Source organism: Girardinichthys multiradiatus, chromosome 7 (assembly GCF_021462225.1).
Source record: "Girardinichthys multiradiatus isolate DD_20200921_A chromosome 7, DD_fGirMul_XY1, whole genome shotgun sequence".
In the NCBI taxonomy this organism is placed as follows: Eukaryota; Metazoa; Chordata; class Actinopteri; order Cyprinodontiformes; family Goodeidae; genus Girardinichthys; species Girardinichthys multiradiatus.
The window spans coordinates 3,017,928-3,042,969 of NC_061800.1; the positions used below are offsets into that span (position 1 = coordinate 3,017,928).

Consider the following 25,042-nt stretch of genomic DNA (forward strand, 5'->3'; position numbering starts at 1 on the left):
ACACACAGGAGAACTAATGTGATTATAATATTATTACTTAAAATGGCATTAATAAGCCACGTGTCATTTGTCTCAGGTAAGTTTTGAAAATAAAACCCTAGACTATAGGAACATCCTGCTTTTCATCTTGTTTTCTATGAAAAAATTGTTTAAATCATAAAGCAAAAAAAAAAAACTCTCTTTGTGTCACTAAATATAACATATTTCCAGGTTTGTTCAGTCTGTTGATTCTCCTCCCAGTCATCCCATTCCTGGCAAGAATCCTTCTAGTGTAAATTCACATCAAGGCTCACTATGGAGAAAAACTTCAAAACTTCTTTTTGAGCAGAACAGGTTTGCCTGAAGTCAGGTCCAGTTACGTCTTTGCCCCCACCAGAGAAGGAAGATCTTAGATGTGCATGCTGCTGTACTAGATTATTTTGTTAACTTTCTTTAGAATTTCTTTGTTTGTACACTCAAATGTACTTAAACGTAACATTTTAAAATTCTTGTGTTGTCATTAGTGTTCTGCCTGCTGCTGTTAAAGAATATTTCTCTTTTTTGATTTTTATATGTTTGAAATATTGCTTTTATTACTTTAATGGCCTTAATTTGTCACCAAGCAGATGGAGGGAGAGATGACGTGTAGAACAGGGTTGTTGCTCAGACTAGACCTGGGTCTGCTGTGACAAGTGGCGACCCTTAATGAGAGGTTTTTCTGTTTACTTACATCTAAAAATATTGTGTACAACTATTTATAACAGTGCCTTGCAAAAGTATACATACTCCTTAAAGTTTTTAATACTTTTCAAAATTTTTCGTATTCTGTTGCCACAATAAACTTCAGTGTATTTTGTTTAAATTTTATATGAAAGACCAACAGAAACCTGTGAATAATTGCGAATGGAAAGAAAATATTATGGTTTTAAAAGTACTTCATAGAAAGACCTGTCAAGTCAAGTCAAGTCAAACTTATTTATATAGCGCTTTTCAGCAACAAGGCACTCAAGGCGCTGTACATAAGGAAAAACATTACAATGATACAGGAAATCAAACAACAGAGATAATAAAAAATAAATAAAGAGAATAGAATGATCTATAATGAAACAAAAGGAAAATTAGACTGAAAACGTAAATAAAATGTTTAGATAACACATTCAAAGGCTACTCTAAACAAACAAAAACAAAGTTTTTAATCTTGCTTTAAAGCAACTTAGGGTTTCAGCGCTTTTACAGTTTTCTAGGAGTTTATTCTAGATTAGTGGAGCATAAGAACTAAAAAGTGCTTCTCCATGTTTGGTTCTGGTTCTGGGTATGCAGAGTAGATTTGAGTCAGAAGACCTGAGAGGTCTGGGTGGTTGATACACTGACAAGTCTGTAATGTATTTTGGTGCTAAGCCATTCTGTGATTTATAGACTAACAGAAGTATTTTAAAGTCTATTCTCTGAGCTACAGGGAGCCAGTGGGAAGACTTTAGAACCGGGGTGATGTGCTCCACTTTCTTAGTTCTAGTGAGGACGTGGGCAGCAGCGTTCTGGATTAACTGCAGCTGTCTGATTGATGTTTTCGGCAGACCTGTGAACACACCGTTGCAGTAATCAATTATACTAAAGATGAACGCATGAATTAGTTTTTCAAGGTCCTACTGAGACATTAGTCCTTTAATCCTGGAGATGTTCTTTAGGTGATAGAAGGCCGACCTTGTTACTGTCCTCGTGTACCTCTGAAGGTTCAGGTCTGAGCCCATCACTACAACCAGGTTTCGAGCCTGATTGGTGGTTTCTAGCTGTTTTAACTGAAGCTGTGTGCTAACTTTTAAACGCTCGTCTTTTTGTCCAAATATTATTACTACATTTGATACAGTCGACCATAATATTCTCTTAAAAAGGCTGGAATATGCTGTAGGGATCAGGGGGACAGGGCTAGGCTGGTTTAAATCTTATCTGTCTGACAGATTCCAGTTTGTTCATGTAAATGATACATCATCTTTAAACTCCAGGGTTAATTGTGGAGTACCACAAGGTTCCGTACTTGGGCCAATTCTCTTTACTATATATATGCTTCCAATAGGTCAAATTATCAGGCAGCATAGGATAAATTGTCACTGTTACGCTGATGATATCTCAGCTTTACTTATCCATAAATCCTGATGAGCCCAACCAGTTAGATAGACTACAAGCATGTCTTGAAGATATAAAAACTTGGATGACTTTACATTTTTTGCTTCTAAATTCAGACAAGACAGAAGTTGTCGTCTTTGGACCGGAGTCTTTAAAAAAGAAACAGCTTAGTCAATCACTTAACCTGGATGGCATTAAATTGACCTCCGGTAATAAAGTAAAAAACCTTGGTGTTATTTTTGACCAGGACATGTCATTTAAATCCCATATTAAACAGGTTTCTAGGATTTCCTTTTTTCACTTCCGGAACATTTCCAAAATTAGACACTAGTCCATGCATTTGTTACTTCAAGGCTGGACTATTGTAATTCGTTACTATCAGGATGTCCACAAGATGCAGTTAAAAGCCTGCAGCTGATTCAGAATGCTGCAGCAAGAGTTCTGATGAAAATTAAAAAGAGAGATCATATTTCTCCTATTTTAGCTTCCTTTCATTGGCTCCCTGTTAAATCCAGAATAGAATTTAAAATTCTCCTCCTCACATATAAAGCCCTTAATGATCTAGCTCCATCATACATCAGAGATCTGATGGTTCCATATGTTCCCAACAGGGCACTTCGTTCTCAGACTGCAGGTTTACTGGTGGTTCCTAGAGTCTCTAGAAGTAGAATGGGCGGCAGATCCTTTAGTTATCAGGCTCCTCTCCTGTGGAACCAGCTCCCGGTTTTGGTCTGTGAGGCAGACACCCTGTCTACTTTTAAGGCTAGGCTTAAAACTTTCCTTTTTGATAAAGCTTACAGTTAGAGTGGCTTAGGTGATATGTTGGTTGGAGTAAGGGGGAGTCAGGTTTAGCCTAAACCGGCTCAGTTATGGTTGACAATGACCATCAGTGGGACCCTTTGTGGGGTGCCTTGAGACGACATTGTTGTAAATAAGCGCTGTTTAACTAAATAATCGGAACTGAAACTATCTGTGTAGTTATGCTGCTCTAAGCTTAGGCTGCTGGAGGACATAATGACCACTTTCACCCTCTTTGCTACATTCTCACACTACTCTCCAAATTTATTATTTGCTGTTATTTCAGCTTTTAACCTTGTTCTCTCTTTTCTCTTCCTAGAAGCTACACCTGGCCTGGCTCTGTGTCTACCTGTGACACCTTTCTGGAGAGGGGAATCATCCGAGCTTCTGCCGGCAACAACTTAATGCTCACCCTCTACCGATGATCCACATGGCCCTGTCTTTTAGTGTTTAAGCCTTTCTCTCTCCTAGACATGGCGATTTACTGAGCTTAACTGTAAACTAACTGTATGTGCTCTCTTTCAGACTCTAACCTTGAAAACTGGCTCAGAGTTGATCTGTTCTTTCTTTCTAGGTGAAACGACTAAAGGAGCTACATCCATTAACATTTACTTTTCCTTCCCATAGAACGTACTCCTGGATCAGTGCTTCTTTGTTCTCTTTGTGTCTCTGCTCTGTTCTCTCAAACCCCCAGTCGGTCGTGGCAGATCACCGCTCACACTGAGCCTGGTTCTGCTGGTGGTTTCTTCCTGTTAAAAGGGAGTTTTTCTCTCCGCTGTCGCTGCATGCATGCTCAGTATGAGGGATTGCTGCAAAGTCAACACCAGTGACGGTCCACTGTCTCTACATGTTCATCCGGGAAGAGTGAATACTGCAAGTCACTGACTGGATGCAATCTGCTGGGTTTCCTTGGACAGAAAAACATTTTATCCAATTTGAATAAATAACTAACTCTGACTGCACTGTTCAATGGTTAGGATTAATTGGAATGTATGTACCTGATGGTGAACATATTTTGAATTGGCGCTATATAAATAAAACTGAATTGAACTGAATTAAATTGAATTGAATTGATTGTAACCTAATAAATAGTGATAAGGTTTAAGGGGTAATAACCTGCACTAATACTTTTGTAGAGCACTGTATCTTTCCCAACTCGGTCAAATATTCTAAATAAATGGATCTTTCCAGTCATACAGACCACTCAAAGTGCTTTACACTAGTGCCACATTTACCCAATCTCACATTCATACATTAATACGCAGATAGTTAGACAACTTTGCGCAACTTTCTGATTGCAAGACAGCTACTCTGCCTGCTGAGCCACCGTCGCCTCTTTGTCGCCACAGTCGCCTCTTATCCATGTCGTGTCCCAAGTGTTCTAAGAACATCTCTAAAGAAATCAAGTAAAATACAAACTTTTCTGTTTTCTGGGTTTTTGAAGTCTACATATGATTACAAACAATGAGCTCTTTGAATTGTTTTGTCCAAAGCACCTCTCATCTGTTTTTGCAGAGATGCAGCCATGTCGACCAGCAAGACTCCACACTGCAGTTCCATCACGCACATCCAGGGGGTGCTGCAGCAGCTGGATGAGGCCCAGGGCCAGATGGAGGAGCTGTTTCACGAACGCAAAATCAAGCTGGACATTTTTCTTCAGCTGCGCATCTTTGAGCAGTACACACTAGAGGTTAAAGAATAGGAGGATTTCCGTCTAACACAGCACTTACCACTGCTTTATTCAGTCATTAGGAGCCTGCAATAGTAAACACAACTATTTAGTTCATATAGTAAAGTAAATTGAATTCTTAAGTGCCTGTGACACTCTTTTTCCACAAATGCAGAAATTGGAAGAAAACATTTAATATTGATTAAATTGAGCAGTAATTGAGTTGATAATAGGATTAAAGATGTGATAAAAGACAACTGTGACACAAGATAAGCATATTTTAATGTTAAATTTTGCAAGTCCAAAGTCGCCTGGAAATGATGACAAAGGGGAAGTGTCCGGTCATTCATTGCGTGAGCGTTAATGATAAACTGTTCAGGTAGAACAGTAACGTTAAAAACAGCGTTAATATGGTGAAACGGTGCATTGCTGGTGGTGGCAGCAATACTATGACAGTAGCCGCTACTCTGCACTATTTTCCTGTAGTGAAGAGGATCAGAGCTTCCTGGATCAGAGCTGGAAAACTGACGAGGGACAGATAGGCTGGTCCCACCAAGCACAGCTAGTTGTGTTTGGAGTACTTAAACACAACTGGCTTGTTGCTTCTTGTTCGAAGCAAACTGGTTCGGAGAAAGCTCTGAATTCACAGAGGAAATGATGTCAGAGGTCGGGCTATCTTCCAGATGAAGGAGAATGTTGAAGCAGAGTCTATAGCCATGCTGTTCAGAGCATCTGTGTTGCTAGCCATTGTAGCAGTAGTCAGTTTACCTGCAAGGGTTCCCCTTTGACATCATAAAAGAGCGCAACAAAATCGCAAAGGAGCAGTCTGGAAATGCCTTTTTAGGGACATTTATGACCATATATCTCAACAACTGATCATTTCAGCAGCATGCATTTTGTTTTTGAAATACTTTATTAATGTTTCCTTTCCATAAATGTAATTGGATTTATTATCATTAAAATTTGATGTCACAGGCACTTTAAACTCTCTTACAGGAGTCAAATTAATCTTTCTTTTCCCCTAAAGAAATACCCATTCTACATTCACCCTGTTTGGTTGGACTCAAAAACTTTCAGTATGTTTGACATCTTTTTATTATCCTTTTAGGTGACAGCAGAGTTGGACGCCTGGAACGAGGATCTGTCTCGTCAGCTGAATGACACCAACCGCTCAGGCGGCAGCAGCAGTAGCAGCAGCAGCACCAACAGCTCCTCCTCAGGCGGTGCTGAGGATATAAACCTGGCAGAGCAGCGGCTGAAAAGGCATGCAGAGAGGAAAGCTGCCATGAACAACATGATCTATGAAGTGATGCAGCAGGGTCAAGACCTCCACCAGTACATCATGGAGGTGCAAGCGTCAGGTAAAGCATATATAATATGCTTTCTCATTGAATGCCTCTCTACAACAACATTTTTTCAGTTTAGTTAGGCTTGCATGCAGTTGTTTATGCACATAGTTAGTAATACATAAGAGCTGGCAGACAGGCCAATTGATTGCAAGGTGCCTAGGTGCTGGGGCTGCAAAGCAAGTCCAAATCATCACACCTCCACCTCCGTACTTGATAATAGTTATGAGTTGTTTGTGCTGTCATGCTGTGTTTGGTCTCTTCTGCAATTTGTTCAAACATCACATTATTTTAGTTTTGCCTTTCCAAAACACTTGTTCTAGAGACCTTCTGGTTTGATGATAGTCAGCTTTATAAACTAAAGCCGTGGTATGAAGAGATGATTGGATATTCTACCGAACAGCCAATACATATAAATCTGAGACTTGCAGAGTCATTTTTTGTAATTGACTGTCTGACCTCAGGCAGAAGGTGCTGTTGCCTGAGGTCAACACACTATCCAGACACCAGACTAACAAACTGCCAAAACTTCTTCTTGCATAGACGTGTTTAAATCTCTTAACTGGAAGTAAATCAATACAGAGTTGTACCATGCTCGGCCATGGTTCAACTCCGCAGTAATTTGTGTTTTCTTCAGGGATTGAATTAACAGGAGAGAAGGACATGGACTTGGCCTCTCAGGTGCAGGAGCTGCTTGAGTTCCTCCATGAGAAGCAGCAGGAGGTAGACATCAGCGCGCAGCACACACTCACACGGCTGGAGCAGACCCTGCAGCTACGCCACCTGCAGGCTGAGGTTAAACAGGTAAACAACACCTGCAAATATTCCCACACTGGCTCACAATCATTAATATGGCTGTACTTTTGCTTTCAGTTTCTGCTTGCTTTGCCTTTCAGCAGGTTTACCAGCTGCTGGCATATAACAGGTCTGTATTTACAATACCTGACAAGTTTTGCTTTGACCCCAAGGAAGAGATGACTAGAAAAGAAAAGCCTAAAAAGGAAATAAAGCAGCGCCTCAGTGAAGAAAGGTGGACTGGATTTTATTTTTAGCTAAAAATGTGGAAATGCTAGTTCATGTTGGAAAAGTGACAAGAACAACACCCAGCTCCACCCCCTCCCACCCCCAACTAACACAGCCAAGATGTTTCATCTGCAGATGGGAACATGCTGTGTGTAGACAGGAAGCACACTGCTGCTGCTGCAGATAGAAGCAACTGAATAATGAATGAGATTTAAGGCAACAAGCTAATAAAGCTCATCTTTGCGGCTCATGTTCCATCTTTTTCTGATCTGTTCTATAAAACTGTTCATAGATTAACTGCAATTTATTACTCTGTTCAAACATGGCTATGTCTGACTTGCAGTAGCTGTGGTCCAGCAGGGGTCCTGATAAATGCACATTCTATTTGTATTGCACACTGAGACATCCCGGTACTGTTGTTGCACTAAGAGTGAGCTAATGGGTGGAGTGGAAGGAAGAGGTGGCGAGCCAGCAGCCTATGATAGAAACTAAAGCCCATTCTTAATGTATCTAAACGTTCATTTAAAAGTTCATTTCATAAGTTAAGCTAGAAGTTCAATTAATAGAACGTAATCAAGCATGAATGTTCTTTTGTTTATTCTGATATAATTACAAGATAGTTATATTACAATAAAAATATCTACAATACTTTGTAGACATCTTTGTTAATATTTTGTACAATCTGCAGCATCACATATTGATTTTGAAATACATTCTGACATAGTTCCTCCAGTTTGGTGCTGTTCTTAAAGGGTTTATTAATGCCTTGGCAGGTCAGGTCCTGGAGTTCACTGGTAATAGAAAAACACTTGGGTCTATCTCTATGATCACTTCACTGCTTCTGCTGTGGCTGTGGCTGAAGAGATGACAACTGTGGCCTGATGCAACAACAAATTGCCCAAAATAGCACCTTACATTTAAATGAATTGTAAATAGTAAACAGACCAAACTTATATAGCACCTTTCCAGTCATACCGACCACTCAAAGCACTTTACACTGTGTAAAGTTGTGTAGGTGTTTGTTTGTGTTATATTCATATTGGCCACATGAGGGTGGGATCTAGGGACATCAGTGTGAGATGCATGTGTCAGGTCACCCATGGAGGCTACTGATGTTGCATATTCTAAGTAGCGTCCAAAAGCATTCTTGTTTTCTCCCTGAATAATTGAAATATTTCTCATCTTTATAAAAACAGAAAACATTTCTGCTCATCCGCCTTTCATTCAACCCAGTTTTCCCAGCTCTGTTGATGAAAGTCCAAAGTGTTTCTCCTTGCCCTGTGCCCTGCAGTCTATAACAAGTATAAATTGGTTGTAAATACTTTGTTACAACTCCTCACACTTGATGTTACCGAAGAAGTATTTTAGTGACTTGCTAACAAGTAATAGCAGGATAGAGCAGTAGACAGAAAGACAGATCAGGACATTATCTGCAGTAAAGAGCTCTGTTTAGTTTAGGCAGTGTTCTCACGTAACATGTTGTCGTTGTGTGTCTCCGTGGCCCTGCAGGTACTGGGTTGGATCCGTAATGGTGAGTCCATGTTGAATGCCAGCATGGTAAATGCCAGCTCTCTGTCTGAGGCCGAACAGCTGCAGAGGGAGCATGAACAGTTCCAGATGGCCATAGAGGTATACACACATCTTAATTACAGTTGCTCTAACTGGGTCCATTCTAATTATTTCAGTGTGTATTGGACTGAATAGTAGCAGATGAGGTGCACACATCCCTGGTTGTTCTGTATTTTCGGGAACTGTCCGTATCACAATAGATGTTTTAACCACGTCTTTTTATTTCATTTCCTAAATGAACACCTGATCTGAACCTTAACCAATATCTAACTCACACCCTGAGAAAGAATGTCACCTTGTGGTGCAGGGGTGTCCTCTGAAAGCTTTTAGACCCCAGAAATGTAGGAAAGAAGCTACACACACAAACACTGACTTCTATTGAAGCCCATTCAATTGTATGCATTTGTATGTCTTAACCCTAACCCTAACCCAAGAACAGCATTTAAAACAGTGAAGACCATAAAAATGTACTCACTTTCCAAAACATTTTCTCAATTTGCCAGCAAAATACAAAATATGGTTCTCACTCTGCAGCAAGATCACACACACACAACTTGTATTTATGTTTCAACCAGGCTTCTACATTGACTAACAGATGAACAGATACTCCGTCTGTCTCTGTCTCTCTGTCTCTCTCTCTCTCTCTCTCTCTCTAACACTCACACACACACACAGCAGAATATCCACACAATGGTGAATGTCCTCACATTGTTGGTGTCCCGTCAGACATTGATCCACACATTGTTATACATACAGAACATTGTCTGTTAAAGAACCAGGGACTGTGTCTCTAAGAAGTCAGGGGTAAATGTTATTTGGTCTGCATTCCATCTTCACACACAAACACATTCCATTTGTCTTGTACCCAATGTGTGTCTTGTTTGCTTTCTGTATGTTATTGGTGGATGTACTTTTCAAATGATGATTATCCAAACCAACGTGGCCCTATGAGAAGTTAGTAATTGCACACCTTGAGAAATCATAAATGAGCTGTGATTAACCACATATTTTGCAAAGCTGTGTTTAATTTCACTTGCCACACCAAGACCAGATTACTGCCAGACCTTAACAATGAATCATCATCTAAATAAAATCTTTCTGACAACACGGAGTAGATGAAGTAAAAGTGCTTAAAAGGCAACACATATTGCCTCAATCAGAAGAAATTTAAGAACATATTAGAAGCAAAAGCTGTTTTCAGATCATCCTTTTGTTCTGTGTTCTTCATGTGTTTATTACCCCCCTTAGCCACCCTCTCCCAGTAGTAACACACCAGTAATTATAGTGAACTGTGCAAGAACATTGTTTCATCGTCCAGTTTCTGCCAGTTGGGAGAAATCTGTTGAACATCAGAATCTGATGACAATAATAACAGACTGAGGACGGTGTGCAACAGCTTTGCTTGTTTTTAAATCACTAAATGGATTTGAGCAGTGTGCATGAGGATCATGACACAGAGCTCAGCCCTGAGGATATGCCCTAATCTTCTCATAGGTGGAGGATACCTGTTGTGAGCACCGCCCACACCTCCACAGGTTATCTTTGTCTGATATTAAGATTAATTTGATGTATTTAAGCCTTGTATGTATGTGTTTCTGTTATATAAGGTGTGCATTCCTTATTCAGAATGATGTAATACAGCTGGCTCAATACCTAATACACAAATAAACACTCACCACACAGGCACAGCACAACAAGAGAAACTTTGGGTTTCTGAACCCAAACACTGAAGAGGAAAGCTAGACGAGACATGCTAACAACAGCATCCCCAAAGATACTCCTGTGTTTAAAGGTTAATAAAATAAATCACAGTATTGTATTTAACTAATGTTTTCCAAATTATTTGAAATGCTCATAAAAATCATCTAAATGTCTGTATTAATACATGGTTTTAATTTTTAGTGTTGGGGAATCCTTTAAGAACAATGTTACATGCTCAGAGGGTTTAGCCTCAGTCCATGATGTTTGGTGTAAATCATCATTTTATAGGATTAAAAATGCATACGATGTACAGGTCCTTCTCAAAAAATTAGCATATTGTGATAAAGTTCATTATTTTCCATAATGTCATGATGAAAATTTAACATTCATATATTTTAGATTCATTGCACACTAACTGAAATACTTTAGGTCTTTTATTGTCTTAATACGGATGATTTTGGCATACAGCTCATGAAAACCCAAAATTCCTATCTCACAAAATTAGCATATTTCATCCGACCAATAAAAGAAAAGCGTTTTTAATACAAAAAACGTCAACCTTCAAATAATCATGTACAGTTATGCACTCAATACTTGGTCGGGAATCCTTTTGCAGAAATGACTGCTTCAATGCGGCGTGGCATGGAGGCAATCAGCCTGTGGCACTGCTGAGGTCTTATGGAGGCCCAGGATGCTTCGATAGCAGCCTTTAGCTGATCCAGAGTGTTGGGTCTCTCAACGTTCTCTTCACAACATCCCAGAGATTCTCTATGGGGTTCAGGTCAGGAGAGTTGGCAGGCCAATTGAGCACAGTGATACCATGGTCAGTAAACCATTTACCAGTGGTTTTGGCACTGTGAGCAGGTGCCAGGTCGTGCTGAAAAAGGAAATCTTCATCTCCATAAAGCTTTTCAGCAGATGGAAGCCTGAAGTGCTCCAAAATCTCCTGATAGCTAGCTGCATTGACCCTGCCCTTGATAAAACACAGTGGACCAACACCAGCAGCTGACACCGCACCCCAGACCATCACTGACTGTGGGTACTTGACACTGGACTTCTGGCATTTTGGCATTTCCTTCTCCCCAGTCTTCCTCCAGACTCTGGCACCTTGATTTCCAAATGACATGCAGAATTTGCTTTCATCCGAAAAAAGTACTTTGGACCACTGAGCAACAGTCCAGTGCTGCTTCTCTGTAGCCCAGGTCAGGCGCTTCTGCCGCTGTTTCTGGTTCAAAAGTGGCTTGACCTGGGGAATGCGGCACCTGTAGCCCATTGTGCACGGTGGCTGGATGTTTCTACTCCAGACTCAGTCCACTGCTTCCGCAGGTCCCCCGAGGTCTGGAATCGGCCCTTCTCCACAATCTTCCTCACGGTCCGGTCACCTCTTCTCGTTGTGCAGCGTTTTCTGCCACACTTTTTCCTTCCCACAGACTTCCCACTGAGGTGCCTTGATACAGCACTGTGGGAACAGCCTATTCGTTCAGAAATGTCTTTCTGTGTCTTACCCTCTTGCTTGAGGGTGTCAATAGTGGCCTTCTGGACAGCAGTCAGGTCAGCAGTCTTACCCATGATTGGGGTTTTGGGAGTTTTAAAGGGCTCAGGAATCTTTTGCAGGTGTTTAGAGTTAACTCGTTGATTCAGATGATTAGGTTCATAGCTCGTTTAGAGACCCTTTTAATGATATGCTAATTTTGTGAGATAGGAATTTTGGGTTTTCATGAGCTGTATGCCAAAATCATCCGTATTAAGACAATAAAAGACCTGAAATATTTCAGTTAGTGTGCAATGAATCTAAAATATACGAATGTTAAATTTTCATCATGACATTATGGAAAATAATGAACTTTATCACAATATGCTAATTCTTTGAGAAGGACCTGTATATGAAAGTTGTATTGTAACATTACTGAGAGTTGGTCTCCTCTGCTCTGTCTTTCAGTCTCTCTTCCATGCCACCTCCCTCCAAAAGACTCATCAGAGTGCTCTACAGGTGCAACAAAAGGCTGAGGTAGGTCCATTACTTCTCAGTGCAGTCATATAAGGAAGAAAGTACATCTCCTCTCAATTCTGATATAGTTTTTATTTAGACAATAAAAAACCACAAATACAACCTATAATATAGAACTGTCTGTAAAGTGTGCTGGTCATTTTGCCCCCGTACCATTTTTATACCTTTGTAGTTTTGGTCACTTTTTGTACCTGACTTTTTGTGGACAAAGTTTTGCCGTCAAAAGTGGGAAATGTCCTACCAACCATGTGTCAATGTATACCAGCTGGGAAATTTCAAGTAATTTCCAATGTTCTTCTCTTAGTCTGCTGTAAGGAAATGTGTCTTAGAGAGATTAACTTTTACCGGAGGTCACAATACGTCATGTTATCAATGTCAGTGGGCCCACACAAGGGTCAGAACCAAAATAAATGGAGATGGGTTACAATGTTTTTAAATATTGATCTACAATTTATGAAAATTACATGGGAGATTTGAGCATTTCTATGACCTTTTATGGCTATAACTTATAACCGTAGTTTAGACAAATAAAGTGATATGTCATGGTTTAAGCACAATGGTATAAAATGTTTTTCTCATGTACGAAATAGACGTAGGATAAGACAAAATGTAGATATGAATTAGGGAAGCTTTGAACTGACCCAGAACCGTGAAATACTAAGGCTATCCTTACATGTAAAATAACTTTTATTGTCTTTGTATTTATGTATCCAAAATATACAATTGTTTTTCTTGGGAGGCAAGTAACACCTGTCATATCTAGTGACACCCAGGCAGCAATCAGGTCAGCAATAATGTCCACCAGTTTCCATTCAGTTTCCATGGTAACCAACTGTTGTACTGTAACATGAGTAAATCCATCACTTCCTCAGGCTCCAACTCAGACATTCACTACAGCATCATGACAACTTTACAACAAACAACCTTTTGTCATCTGGACAGAAGAACGTTTACCATCAGCAGTGCTAAAAGGTCAAGACATGCTGCTATGGAGACAGTTGGTCCTAAAGCATAGGAGTCTCTTACTTGCAGGTGTGCATGCTGTGTAATGCTGTGAATATTCCCTCTTCTTATCCCGGGGACAAACGATGGCAGGAGAAACAGTGGTGTAGTTGTCTTGTTTCCTCGAGGTCAGCTAACTGCTTTGCTGCTCAGGCTCTGTTTCCACACACTCTGCATTCGATGCATCTTCACTCAGTAAAAACTTCAACCATAGTGCATGGATCCAAAATAAACACCCTTCCTTGAGCATGAGAGGCTGCTGCTGTTCTTTAACATATGTAGCTTAGAGACTGGACCAGCACAAAGGAGCTCACTCTGCTAGTGGTGAAGTAAACACTACATGCCCATAAAAGACCTAGCTCTTATCTTAAATACATAAAACAAGATTTTAAGAACTGATTCATTCCTATGGATTTTTTTTCATTACTCATAACCCTTCAAACTGGACAGCATCTGCTTACATCTGCACATGTTCCCTGTCCCTGACTCTCCCAGATGATGCTGCAGGCAGGTCACTATGATCCTGAGGCAATTCGAAGCTGTGCTGAAAAGGTGGCTGTCCACTGGCAGCAGCTGATGCTGAAGATGGAGGACCGGCTAAAGCTGGTCAATGCCTCTGTTGCCTTCTACAAAACGTCAGAGCAGGTAAGCGTCAGACCTCCACACCCTCACTTAGCTTCTGCAGTCTTTCAGTTATGTTCCATTCTTCTGCTGTGCATCCCTGTAGGTGTGCAGTGTGTTAGAGAGCCTGGAGCAGGAGTATCGCCGGGATGAAGACTGGTGTGGCAGCCATGACAAACTTGGGAGTTCAGTAGAGAGTGAACACCTGCTGCCTCTGATCAGCAAGCACCTGGAGCAGAAAGAAGCCTTCCTGAAGGTGAAGTAATAGAACAGGTTGCTCAGCTCACTGAGTTCCTCATAAAGAAATGATGATGCAGAATACATTCTGTGTGGCTGATTTAAGGACGCATTGATGTGTTTCAGGCGTGCACACTGGCTCGAAGGAATGCTGAGGTGTTTCTGAAATACATTCACAGAAACAATGTAAGCACACCTGGAGCTGCAGGCCACGCTAGAGGACCTGAGCAGCAAGTTAAAGGTGGGTTCTGCTGTTAAGACTGAGCCTCCTCGGGGGCCCCTGCTGGTGGAGCATCAGAAGAACTCTCTATTTTACAAACTAAGACTTTAAAGTTTAGATATGTCTGTTTTAATGGGAAGATGATAACAACAGATATGTTCTACAGTCTGCTCAGCTAACATGGTTGGTGTGCTTTTGTGTGTAGCCATTCTGAATGAGCTGCTGCAGAGGGAGAACCGGGTACTGCACTTCTGGACGCTGAAGAAACGAAGGCTGGACCAGTGTCAGCAGTACCTGGTGTTCGAACGCAGCGCCAAACAGGTCAGAACAAAGGTGTTTGGGTTCTTTATAAAAAACAAACAAAATGAGAGATATCTATCCTTTAATGTGAGTAAATTTGTTCTGTGAGGAAAATAGCTGCTGGAAACTATCCTGCTGTAAGCCTCCACTATTTTTAACTGTGGGAAAGAGGAGCGTTTCTTTATAATTGTCATTTGTTTCACACCAAGCCCGTTTAGACTGTTTGTTGCCAAAAAGATCAGTCGCAAAGCACACAGTTAAAGTCTCAGTAGAGTTCAGGAATATCCACATGTTTACATTGGTAATGGTAATGTAAACATTGGTTTACATTTGTGATGGTAGGACAGATGAGGCCTTTTTCTGCCATCTCTTCCAATAAACGATTTACCACAACAAAGGGGCTAATGGTTGTTAGTGACACTAACACCAAGATGCCACTTTTTTCCTGCTGTTCTTTAACAGTGAGATTTGAAGATTTTTCATCCATTACTTTCCTGCTTTAATGTAGTGGCCAGTGGTTTGAAGAATTGTATATCTGTGTCAAGTCATATTTACACCGCAGGGACACAAAAACTGATAACAAAAAGCAAAGTACAAGGAAATACATCGGTTACATTAATTTTGAATTGATTGTCAGAGGCACCAGTTAGTGTGCCACTTGAGATTTTACTCAGTATAAAGTTTTGTTTTCCCCACTGAATAGATGTACTCAGTCTGGAATACATGTAAAAGATATTTTACATGTCTTTTCTGGGGGAGACAACAAATGTGTCTGTGTCTGTAGGAAGGCAAATCTAATCCAGGGTTTGAGCTGTTTGTCTGTTTGTTCCCAGGCTTTGGACTGGATCCAGGAGACAGGAGATGTTTACCTCGCTACACATTCATCACCTGGGGACAGCAGTGAGGAAACACAGCAGCTGCTCAATGACTACCATCACTTCAGACTTTCTGCTAAGGTTCGCTCTGTATGTCTGAGAGACAGGAAGGAAGATTTAAAAAAGCTGTAATGTGAAAAATAAATCAAAACGTATAAGCAGATGCTATTATTGTTTGACATTTAAAGGAAGGAACACCAGAGACTTCAGGACTTGTGCTTTGAGACACTTTTGGTCCCAAATAAACTTGTAAGATTTTGCAACCTTTCCAGGATCATAATATAACCACTAACTATTCATAGAAAAGTGAAACACCCAAACTGAGCCCAGTTTGGACATAAGTTACTACACATGCAAACCTGTAATGGGGATGTAAAGGACTTGTTTAGGTGTTAAACTTGACTCTATATGCGCACTTTTGCCAGAACGTTGGTGAGTGTAACTGTGTGTGTGTCAATCAACTCTCAGCAAACTAAGGAGAAGGTGAAGCTTCTGATCCAGTTGGCAGACAACCTGGTGGAAAAAGGCCACGCCCATGTGTCAGAGCTGAAGCGCTGGGTCAGCACGGTGGACCGCCGGTACAGGGACTTCTCACTTCGCATGGCCAAATATCAGGAGAGCCTTGAGAGGAGCCTTGGTGTCAGCTCTGAGGTAAATGATCAGACAGGTGCTCGTATTTCACAGACAAATAATTGAAATGCTTTAGTTTTAAAATACTGAGAAAAGGTTTGCTTCTGTCTACAGGGCAATAAAGACCTGGAGCTGGACATCATGCCTGCGAGCTTGACAGATGACCCTGAGGTCAAACTGCGTGATCCAAACCATGAGGTCAATGAGGAGAAAAGAAAATCGGCTAGAAAGAAAGAGTGAGTTCTGTTCTGTACTTTTAACCAGATGTTTATCCAGTGGTGGACAGCTGATTTTTCACAAGGTTTCGCTGCCTGTCTTACTACTGATTCAATTACAGTACATTGCAAAGTCTTCATAACTAGAAATGTCAGTGTATTTTTGAGATTGAAATAAATGGTGAATGATGCGTTTTAAGAAATGTTTACGAATGAACTAAATATGCATTGTTTTTGGCCCCCTTTACTCCCTTTATTTGATACTCCAAATAAAATCCCATCCAACCGGCAGCCTTCAGAGGTCAGCAGAATGGTAAAATGTCTGATGCACTGGTGTCAAACATGGTATCATCTCAGGGCTGCATTCATACCCAGCAGCATACATGGAGAGGAAGACGAAAAAGTCGAGCAATACAAATATTTAGGATCAGTGTTTGATGACCACCTAAAATTAGATAAAAACACAGAAGTCAGAAAGAGTCAACAGATGACTTTTAAGTCCTTTAGTGTCAATGACAGAATCTGTATGACATATGTATGACAGAAAACTCACACTGCACATCACCCTAAACATATCTATGGTGAAACATTATAATGGCAGCCTAATGCTATGGTGATGCATTTCTTCAGCAGTGACAAGGAAGGTGGTCAGAATTAATAGGAAGATGGATGGAGCTAAATAGTGGAAGGAAACCTGTCAAAGGCTACAGAAGACTTAAAACTGTGGCAGAGAGTTTAGATCAAAGCATATTTATGTGTTAGAATGGCCTAGTCGAAGTCCAGACCTTAGTCCAACTGAGAATCCTTTGCAGGACTTGAAAACTGCTGTTCACTGATGGTCTCTATCCAATCATACTGAAGTTGAGCTGTTTTGCTGAGATGTGAAAGTTGGCAGAGACATGCCCCATAATCCTGGCTGATATTACTGGAGCGATAGGTGGTTCTTCACAGTATTGGCTCAGGGGGGCTGAATACAAATCTATACCACATCATTTTCCTTCTGCTAAGGGCTTATGATTCTGTTCTGCTTTGTGTAGGTCTGTCACATAAAATCTCAATAAAATACATGGACAACTGGTTGTAATTTGATTAAAATGTGAAAAAATTCAAGGGGTATGAATACTTGCAAGAGACTGTATTCAAACCTATATTGTGAAAATAGCATCGGTTGTTCTGTTAATATCCCTATTGGTGTGTTGCTAAAATCATCTTTTTGTCTTAGGTTCATCATGGCCGAGCTGCTGCAAACAGAGAAGACCTACGTCAGGGATCTCCAAGAGTGTCTAGAAGTGAGGAGAAGCTTTTTTTCTCCTTTTTGGTCCTTGTTTGTTACCATCCTGACCTCTCTGTGTGTGGCAGACCTACCTGTGGGAGATGACAAGCGGTGAAGAGGAGATTCCTCCAGGCATCGCCAACAAGGAGCAGATTATTTTTGGCAACATGCAGGAGATCTATGACTTCCACAACAAGTAATTCCTGAGTATAAGATGACATATAAACCAGATTTTTCCGATAGCATGTAACTGACCAAGAGGTTCAGGTTTTCACATTTTTAACAGTTTTATTTTGCCTATGTGGTTTTCTGATCCCATCTTATTCTGCTCCAAACACCCCATGGGGATATTTAGATTGGGTTCATCTTCAATCCGTCTTTGGGGTTTGGTTTTACAGTCAGTTCATGGATTCTTCTAGCTTCCTAGTGGAAATCTTTTGATTCCTTTCTCTTTGTACATCATTCAGAAACCTTTGTCCTTGTTCCTCAAAGGGAGGTTTGTTCTGTTTTATCTGTTCTGTTTACACTTTAAAGAGAGATCTAAGCTCATATGAATTTCCAACGTCACAAAGTGCAACACACCATTACATCTCTTGTCATTGAAGATCTTTGGCTTATTGCAGATAATGTTGTGAAATGGTTGATCTGCCTTGTTCTGTTCCAGTATTTTCCTGAAGGAGCTGGTGAACTATGAGCAGCTTCCAGAGGATGTGGGCCACTGCTTCGTCACCTGGGTAAGACTCATACGTTTCAGGCCTGATGTCTCTCTCTAATCGTTGACTTCATTTTAAGCTTGGCCTCATTAATTGAAACTATCCTTTCCCAGGCTGATAAGTTCCACATTTATGTGGACTATTGCAAGAACAAACCCGACTCCAGTCAGCTTATCCTGGAGCATGCTGGCAGCTTCTTTGACGTGAGTAAAATCTGAAATGTGTTCCAAACTCATCTCTGAGTTAAGTTTTAAAATGCTTCTGAGAAGACAGAATCATAAACTGATAATGTGTTTCTTGTTCTGATCCAACTGATCCCGATACTGTCAGCAGCTGTTGGTATGGTTTGATTGCTCATGATGTTATGCATTTTCAAATTGTCGTCTGATCTTGAAAACCTGAGAGACCCCACACGTGATGATAAAAATCGTAGGTGTAACAGGTTTGGTCCTACAGTGTGTGGTGTCCAGCATCACTGCTAGGACAACACGCCACACACAAACAGATTTCACGAAAATTCAGATGTCAGATGGGAAATCTTGCAAACCCTCTTAAGATCAAATGTGAGTTCACAGTAATTCCCTTCCATGTTTCCATAACCTTGCTTTCTGATTGGCTACATGTCAACAGGCTGCATGCTTATTTGTCCTTGGGGAACACCTATCACGGTAGGATATCGAGCCAAGACAATCCAACATGTTGAATATCCCCGATTTGAGGTCGGAGCAGTTCCGACGTCCTTCTGAGCAGACTAGATCACTCTTAACACACCACACACAGCAGGAATATCTCATAAGATTATCTTTAGAGCCGATCGGGGCAGGTTGGAAGGGGAAGATCAGGTCAAAATTTGGCGTAAAAATTGTGCCATGTGAACCAGACATTCAGTGGATGATCCCAAAGTGTTGGTTCTTTACATGGTTCCATCCTGTCTGTTCATATACAAACTTTTTTTTGGTGGAATGAAAATTTCTGGTGTTCTTCTCTTTTACGTGGAGGTTTGTGGTCTACATTCACCTTGGTCAGCTTGTGTAATGGTATACTTTGATACATAGGGCAGAAGTTTAAATTGAGTGTAGATTTTGTACCACAGACAGGTCCACAATTATACATACCGTGCCACTGAAATTTGAATTAATGTTCCTTAGCAAATGGGCAAGAAATCACACACATTTTGTAGACATCAACAAAGTCGGGACATAATTCTGTTTGGATATTAACCCATCTACTTGAAAGAATTAATGTTATCCTCCTTTTACCCATTCCTAAACAGTTTTTCTTTAAGTTTGGAGTCATTGTCTTGCTAAATCACCCTGCAGATTGCCAAAGATCGTTTGGCAATCTACATAATCTCCAGATATTAGTGAGGGTGTTAGTATATATGCAGAATTTTGAACCTGTGTATATTACAGGAAATCTGCATTAAGTTCTTTGTTTGTAAAATGTGCCAGATTTTTTTTTTATATATAAAATGGTTTTAACTTGGTGGAGCAGTATTTTTATAGTTTTTGTGAAGGTCTTTCAAAAATCGTATCGCGATTAGTAACTGCTTTTTAACCCAAATTCATTCATATACACTGTGTTGAACCAAATTCTTTTTAAGTACGTGTTATGACTTGGATAAATAAAAGGGCGCAACAAAGAGTTCTTAAAGAAAAATGCATTTCATCCAAATTAAGAGTGAAATCATGAAGTGTCAGTCAGTAGGTTTTGTCATGTCAAGAATGATGTCTGAGTGCAGAATTTATATGTACAAACAAAACAAAATGGCAGCATCGCTGTAGAGGGCAGTAGAGAGAGGGTAAACAAAAACCCAGCTTTAAATAACCAAGAAGTCACCAAGTCCCAAAATGTCCCTTCAAGAGCTGTGGTGTTCTGCCTCTTTACCAGAAGGTGGCTACATTTGATTACTAAATGCTTGTCGAGCTGGGACTTTTAAATTTTTGTTATTCCATTCAGTTCTTGGATCATGTAGAAAGGATTTCCACACATCTTTAATAAAATTATATCTTGTTAAAAATGTAACAGAGAACTGAAGCAAATCCTCCTGGGACATCTGTAATACACATTTAATGCTAAAACGTTAGTTTTTTTCATTGAAAAAATTGATTCCTATTATGTTTGAATCTTTGCAACAAAGTCATTAGAGAAACCCACTGTTGTACAGAGGAGCCACCTGAGAACAACAACTAACAGAGAACTTAAATACTGAGGAACGTGTAGAGAAAACAGTGGATGTTGGTGTTTATCAGAGGATAAGCTGGCAGGAGGTAAGGAGGAGAGCAGAGGGAGAGAAAATATTTGATATGAATAGAGTGGAAACAGTGACACAAGGAAACAGTAAAACCAGGGGAAAAGACTGATATTGACCTGACAGGAATAAACTAGAATACATAAGGGATGGAACACAGGATGAAACTAACAGACTGAGCGCAAGGGAGTGATTATTAAGGCAAGAATACTAAACATTATGAACAACAGGGAATAGATGAAAACAAACACAAATGAGAACCAAAACCTAACACCTAAGCATCATAACAAACACACAAATATGTTTTGATCTGAACCCTTCTGTTGTAGGTCTGACTGTATGCTCACGGTCCTGCTGGAAGGTGAACCTTGGGTTAGGATTTGGCAGCATTTACTAGGTTTTCCTCCAGGATTCTCCTATATTTAGCTCCATCCATCTCCCCATCAACTCTGCCCAGCTTCCCTGTCATTGCTAAAGAGCAGCATTCCCAGAGCATGATGCTGCCACCACATCTCACTGTGGCGATAGTGTCTTCAGGGTGACGTGCAATGTTATTTTTGAACAACCAATAGGATTTTGCATATAAACCAGTCTGGCAGATATCTGACCAGACAGTTTACTTCCACCCACCTTGTTGTTTCCACTTTGTAGCAAACTACAAATGGGACCCCTTACAGTTTTCTAGAGACCACTTTTTTATTAAAGCCAGAATTGAAGAGTTACCAACTAATACATCTAAGTTTAAGGTTATAATGTGGAAAAATGTGGAAAAAGGAGCAGTAGTAAAATACTTTAACTAGACATCAGAATGTTATGTTTATTTTATTTTAGTTCATTCAGCTAAAATAGTGTGAAAGAAACTATTTTATTAAGTTATTTATCATACTTTTGTGTGCATGAACAGGACATTCAGCAGAGACGTGGGCTGGCAAACACTCTCAACTCCTACCTCATCAAACCTGTCCAGAGGATCACAAAGTACCAACTTCTGCTGAAGGTAGATGTAAAAACAACCGCCCAGCTTCACACACTTGTGGCTGATGCATAATGATGGAACCAGCAGCAGCTTACAAAGACCATCCTGTTGTTGTGCAGGAGTTGCTGTCTTGCTGTGAAGAGGGTAAAGGGGAGATCAAAGATGGTTTGGAGGTGATGCTCAGTGTTCCTAAGAGAGCGAATGATGCCATGCATTTAGCCATGCTGGAGGGTAAGACTGTTTCTGCTCTGTTACTGAACAGCTAATCTGCATCAGGATCATTTGATTTGATCTGTCAGTCAACCTCTGCCACAGGGTTTGACGAGAACTTGGAGGTGCAGGGTGAGCTGATCCTCCAGGACAGTTTCCAGGTTTGGGACCCACGCGCGCTGATCCGTAAGGGGCGTGACCGACACCTTTTCCTGTTTGAGTTTTCATTGGTCTTCAGCAAAGAGATCAAAGACTCTGCAGGAAGAACCAAGTACCAATACAAGAACAGACTACTGGTGAGTGTTGACCTCTGAGTGAAGATTTAAGTGGGACCTGCAGGGGCCACTCTTCTGTTTCTTTTATATCTTGTTTCTGCCTTGTTTGCAGACAGCAGAGTTGGGGGTAACCGAGCACATAGAGGGCGACCCATGTAAATTTGCTCTGTGGGCAGGAAGAACCCCCTCTTCTGATAATAAAACTGTGCTAAAAGTAGGTAAAAATTTATTTAACATAGTAAAGGTTTGGGACATCGTCAAGTACCATTTAACAATGAGAGTATGTCTCCTCCAGGCATCCAGCATGGAGGCCAAACAGGAATGGATAAAAAACATCCGTGAGGTGATCCAAGAGAGGATGACTCACCTGAAGGGGGCGCTGAAGGAGCCCCTTCATCTACCTAAAACACCAGCACTGAACAAACCTAGGAATTACACAAAGAGGTCAGCCAGCAGCTTCATTCTTACCTCAAGCTTAAACCTGAATATGTGTAGAAAGTCCTTTCAGCCAAGCAATTAAAGAGAACTGCCATACTAGAGACTTCACTGTGGACTGAAGCATCATGGCGACACCTGACTCACAGATAGATGGATGCACATGGCAGAGATAAAGCATGCAGAGTCCTTACCAAGTTAAAAAACAAGGAAAAAACAACAAAAATGAGTAAATAGCATTAAAAATATGCAGAATCACAGTTTAAAACATTCAAAATCTTCTCACTAGGGTCACAAGGCAGTTATAAACAGCTCAAAGACTGCTCAGGTGTTGAATTTTAGATGATCCCTGTTAGGATGTGCTTTTAGACACACTAAATCACACTTGACCTCGAATGCTTTCAATGGGCTGGGAATTTTATCTTTGATATGAAATAAATCCTGTGTAGCAGGTAAGATACTGTTTAATTAAAAAAAGTTTTTGAACACAAATATGACCAAAAAAGAGCAAAGCTCCAACATTTCCTAGAGTGAAGATGTATTCACTTATGAAAAACAATCAAGATTTTTGCCCCTGGTCACACCAGTGGATGTCCCAGCAAAATGAACATAAGAGCATACGGCCCAAACGGAGTCATCATCAGGACAATCATCAGAAAGAAAGCACTACAGCAAATATACACCAAGAAAATGTCTGCAAACCTGAAGAGGTGTGGTGAGGAGAGGGCTACAATTCCTCTGAAAACCTGTGGGAGACTCATAAACGCACACACAAGACAACTACTGATAGCTATTGCTGCTAAAAAGCTGGTTATTATGGGCTAGATATAGTTTTTAGTACATAAATAATAACACATTTACCACATTTCCCACATTTCAGATCTGACTGCATAATTTCCTCATATGTCCAAAGACTTGAAGAACTGAAAGGTTTTTTATATTTTTTCCATTCTAATAATCCCATTAATACTGGGAATTTGGGAGTAAATGTTTGTGGTGATAATAGTATTTAAACAGGTAACTCTTTTCCAATCAAAGACTTCACACATTATATTGTGAATGGTTCCTCTGTAATGTGACTGACAGATGTTCAACAGAAAGCTGAAGACCTTTAATACTGACCGTGCTGTAAATGTTTGACTGTATTCAGGGAGGGAGGAGAAGATGGAGACAGTCAGGGAGATGGCAGCAGCCAACCAGATACCATTTCCATTGCCTCCAGGACGTCCCAGAACACTGTGGACAGTGACAAGGTAGGAAACACCATCTGAGCATGTGCAGAAAGAACCACCTGCTAAAGACTGGCTCTGTAATGAGCTGATGACCCACACCTGTGCCTGCACTACAGGGTCTCCTGAGCAGCTACTATGGGCTGCAGCAGGGGCTGAGTGTGTGTCTGTGGTAACAAGACAGCTTGTGCATGGCAACATGGCCGCTGAGTTCTGGGAGCTACATGCATAGCTATGTTCCCAAGTTGTTTCTGTGTGTCTGAGAAGTCGTGAGTAATGTAGGCACATGAAGAGCGATGAAGACCCTCTTCAGGATGTGTTCAGGTGTCTGTGCTGCTGATGCTGCATACCAACCAGTTTCCCACATCCAAGTAAGATCTGCATGTTGCTGCATTTGCACAGAGTGTGTTCTAAAACCTGAAGAAACAAGCTTGATTCTTTAAAATTCTTTTAAAATAAGAAGTAAACGTGTTTTTTGGTAAAACTTTCATTTTTGAAATCAGTCTTAATTTTTAGTTGGTAAGATTTTTTAGTTTTCACTAAGCTTACTCACATTACATGTTGAACTGTCAGATAATTCCCCGTGATTTATTTCAAATTATTTAGCTAGGTTTGTTAGGAACATTTTATACAAACTTAAAAACATGAACCAACAGACTTTTAACTTTTATTTATTGAAATTTAGCGAAATGTTGCCATGGCTGCAGTTCTTGTGGAAAAGATGCATTAGAAAACTGTCAACAAAACATAAATGGACAGGTTTGAATAACGCCTGATTATATTAAATCTATGAGTCTAGTTCATTTCATGTTTACAGACGATTCTAGAACTTACAGCAATGCTACTCCAAAAATTAAAGTGTTATAATATCCAGCTGGTGTCACTAAAAAGGGCACAAACCTACCTTTTAAATGCTACCTCTCTTGCTGATCAAATGGATAATGAAAAAGTTGTTTCATGTGAAACACTTTACATCAACACAAAAGTCATTATAAATATTTTGAAAACTCTTAAGTTTTCAGATTTCTGTCAGATAAACAAAACAAACTCTCATTTTACACATAAAACAAAAGTATATCATATTTACATGTTTTAGGTGTGTATTCTGAAGTCATGTGATGCTTGTCAGCGAAGACCTGTTTTACTTCCAATACCAGTTGCTTTACCATCACCTCTGTTTTTCTAAAGGCTGCTAGCTTTAAATTTAGAAGCTTTAAAGGTTCAAAGAGAGCAGCTTTGCTGTAATATGTTCAACTATCACACCAGAGTTTTGTTGTCAGCAGTGTTGACCCGCTAGTCACTGATGTAAGCCAATCAAACTGCAGATTTCCCAGCTTTCTCCTCTAGCTTATTTCTCAGTGAGTAT

At 40.3% G+C, this 25,042-nt stretch overlaps 1 protein-coding gene across 3 annotated transcripts in view; it reads left to right on the forward strand.

Moving 5' to 3' along the window:
- Window positions 1-25,042, forward strand: part of kalrna (kalirin RhoGEF kinase a) — a 255,676-nt gene that overhangs the window by 121,166 nt on the left and 109,468 nt on the right. For all 3 annotated transcript variants that reach the window (XM_047369632.1, XM_047369633.1, XM_047369634.1), the window contains exons 17-38: window positions 4,414-4,588; window positions 5,676-5,928; window positions 6,551-6,717; window positions 8,446-8,565; window positions 12,146-12,214; window positions 13,712-13,861; window positions 13,944-14,093; window positions 14,201-14,315; window positions 14,500-14,615; window positions 15,428-15,550; window positions 15,938-16,120; window positions 16,214-16,335; window positions 17,537-17,603; window positions 17,674-17,783; window positions 18,252-18,321; window positions 18,414-18,503; window positions 21,456-21,548; window positions 21,647-21,758; window positions 21,843-22,033; window positions 22,125-22,226; window positions 22,308-22,456; window positions 23,598-23,700. In XM_047369632.1, the coding sequence (XP_047225588.1) occupies window positions 4,414-4,588; window positions 5,676-5,928; window positions 6,551-6,717; window positions 8,446-8,565; window positions 12,146-12,214; window positions 13,712-13,861; window positions 13,944-14,093; window positions 14,201-14,315; window positions 14,500-14,615; window positions 15,428-15,550; window positions 15,938-16,120; window positions 16,214-16,335; window positions 17,537-17,603; window positions 17,674-17,783; window positions 18,252-18,321; window positions 18,414-18,503; window positions 21,456-21,548; window positions 21,647-21,758; window positions 21,843-22,033; window positions 22,125-22,226; window positions 22,308-22,456; window positions 23,598-23,700 (2,830 nt within the window). The remainder of the gene's footprint in view (window positions 1-4,413; window positions 4,589-5,675; window positions 5,929-6,550; window positions 6,718-8,445; window positions 8,566-12,145; window positions 12,215-13,711; window positions 13,862-13,943; window positions 14,094-14,200; window positions 14,316-14,499; window positions 14,616-15,427; window positions 15,551-15,937; window positions 16,121-16,213; window positions 16,336-17,536; window positions 17,604-17,673; window positions 17,784-18,251; window positions 18,322-18,413; window positions 18,504-21,455; window positions 21,549-21,646; window positions 21,759-21,842; window positions 22,034-22,124; window positions 22,227-22,307; window positions 22,457-23,597; window positions 23,701-25,042) is intronic.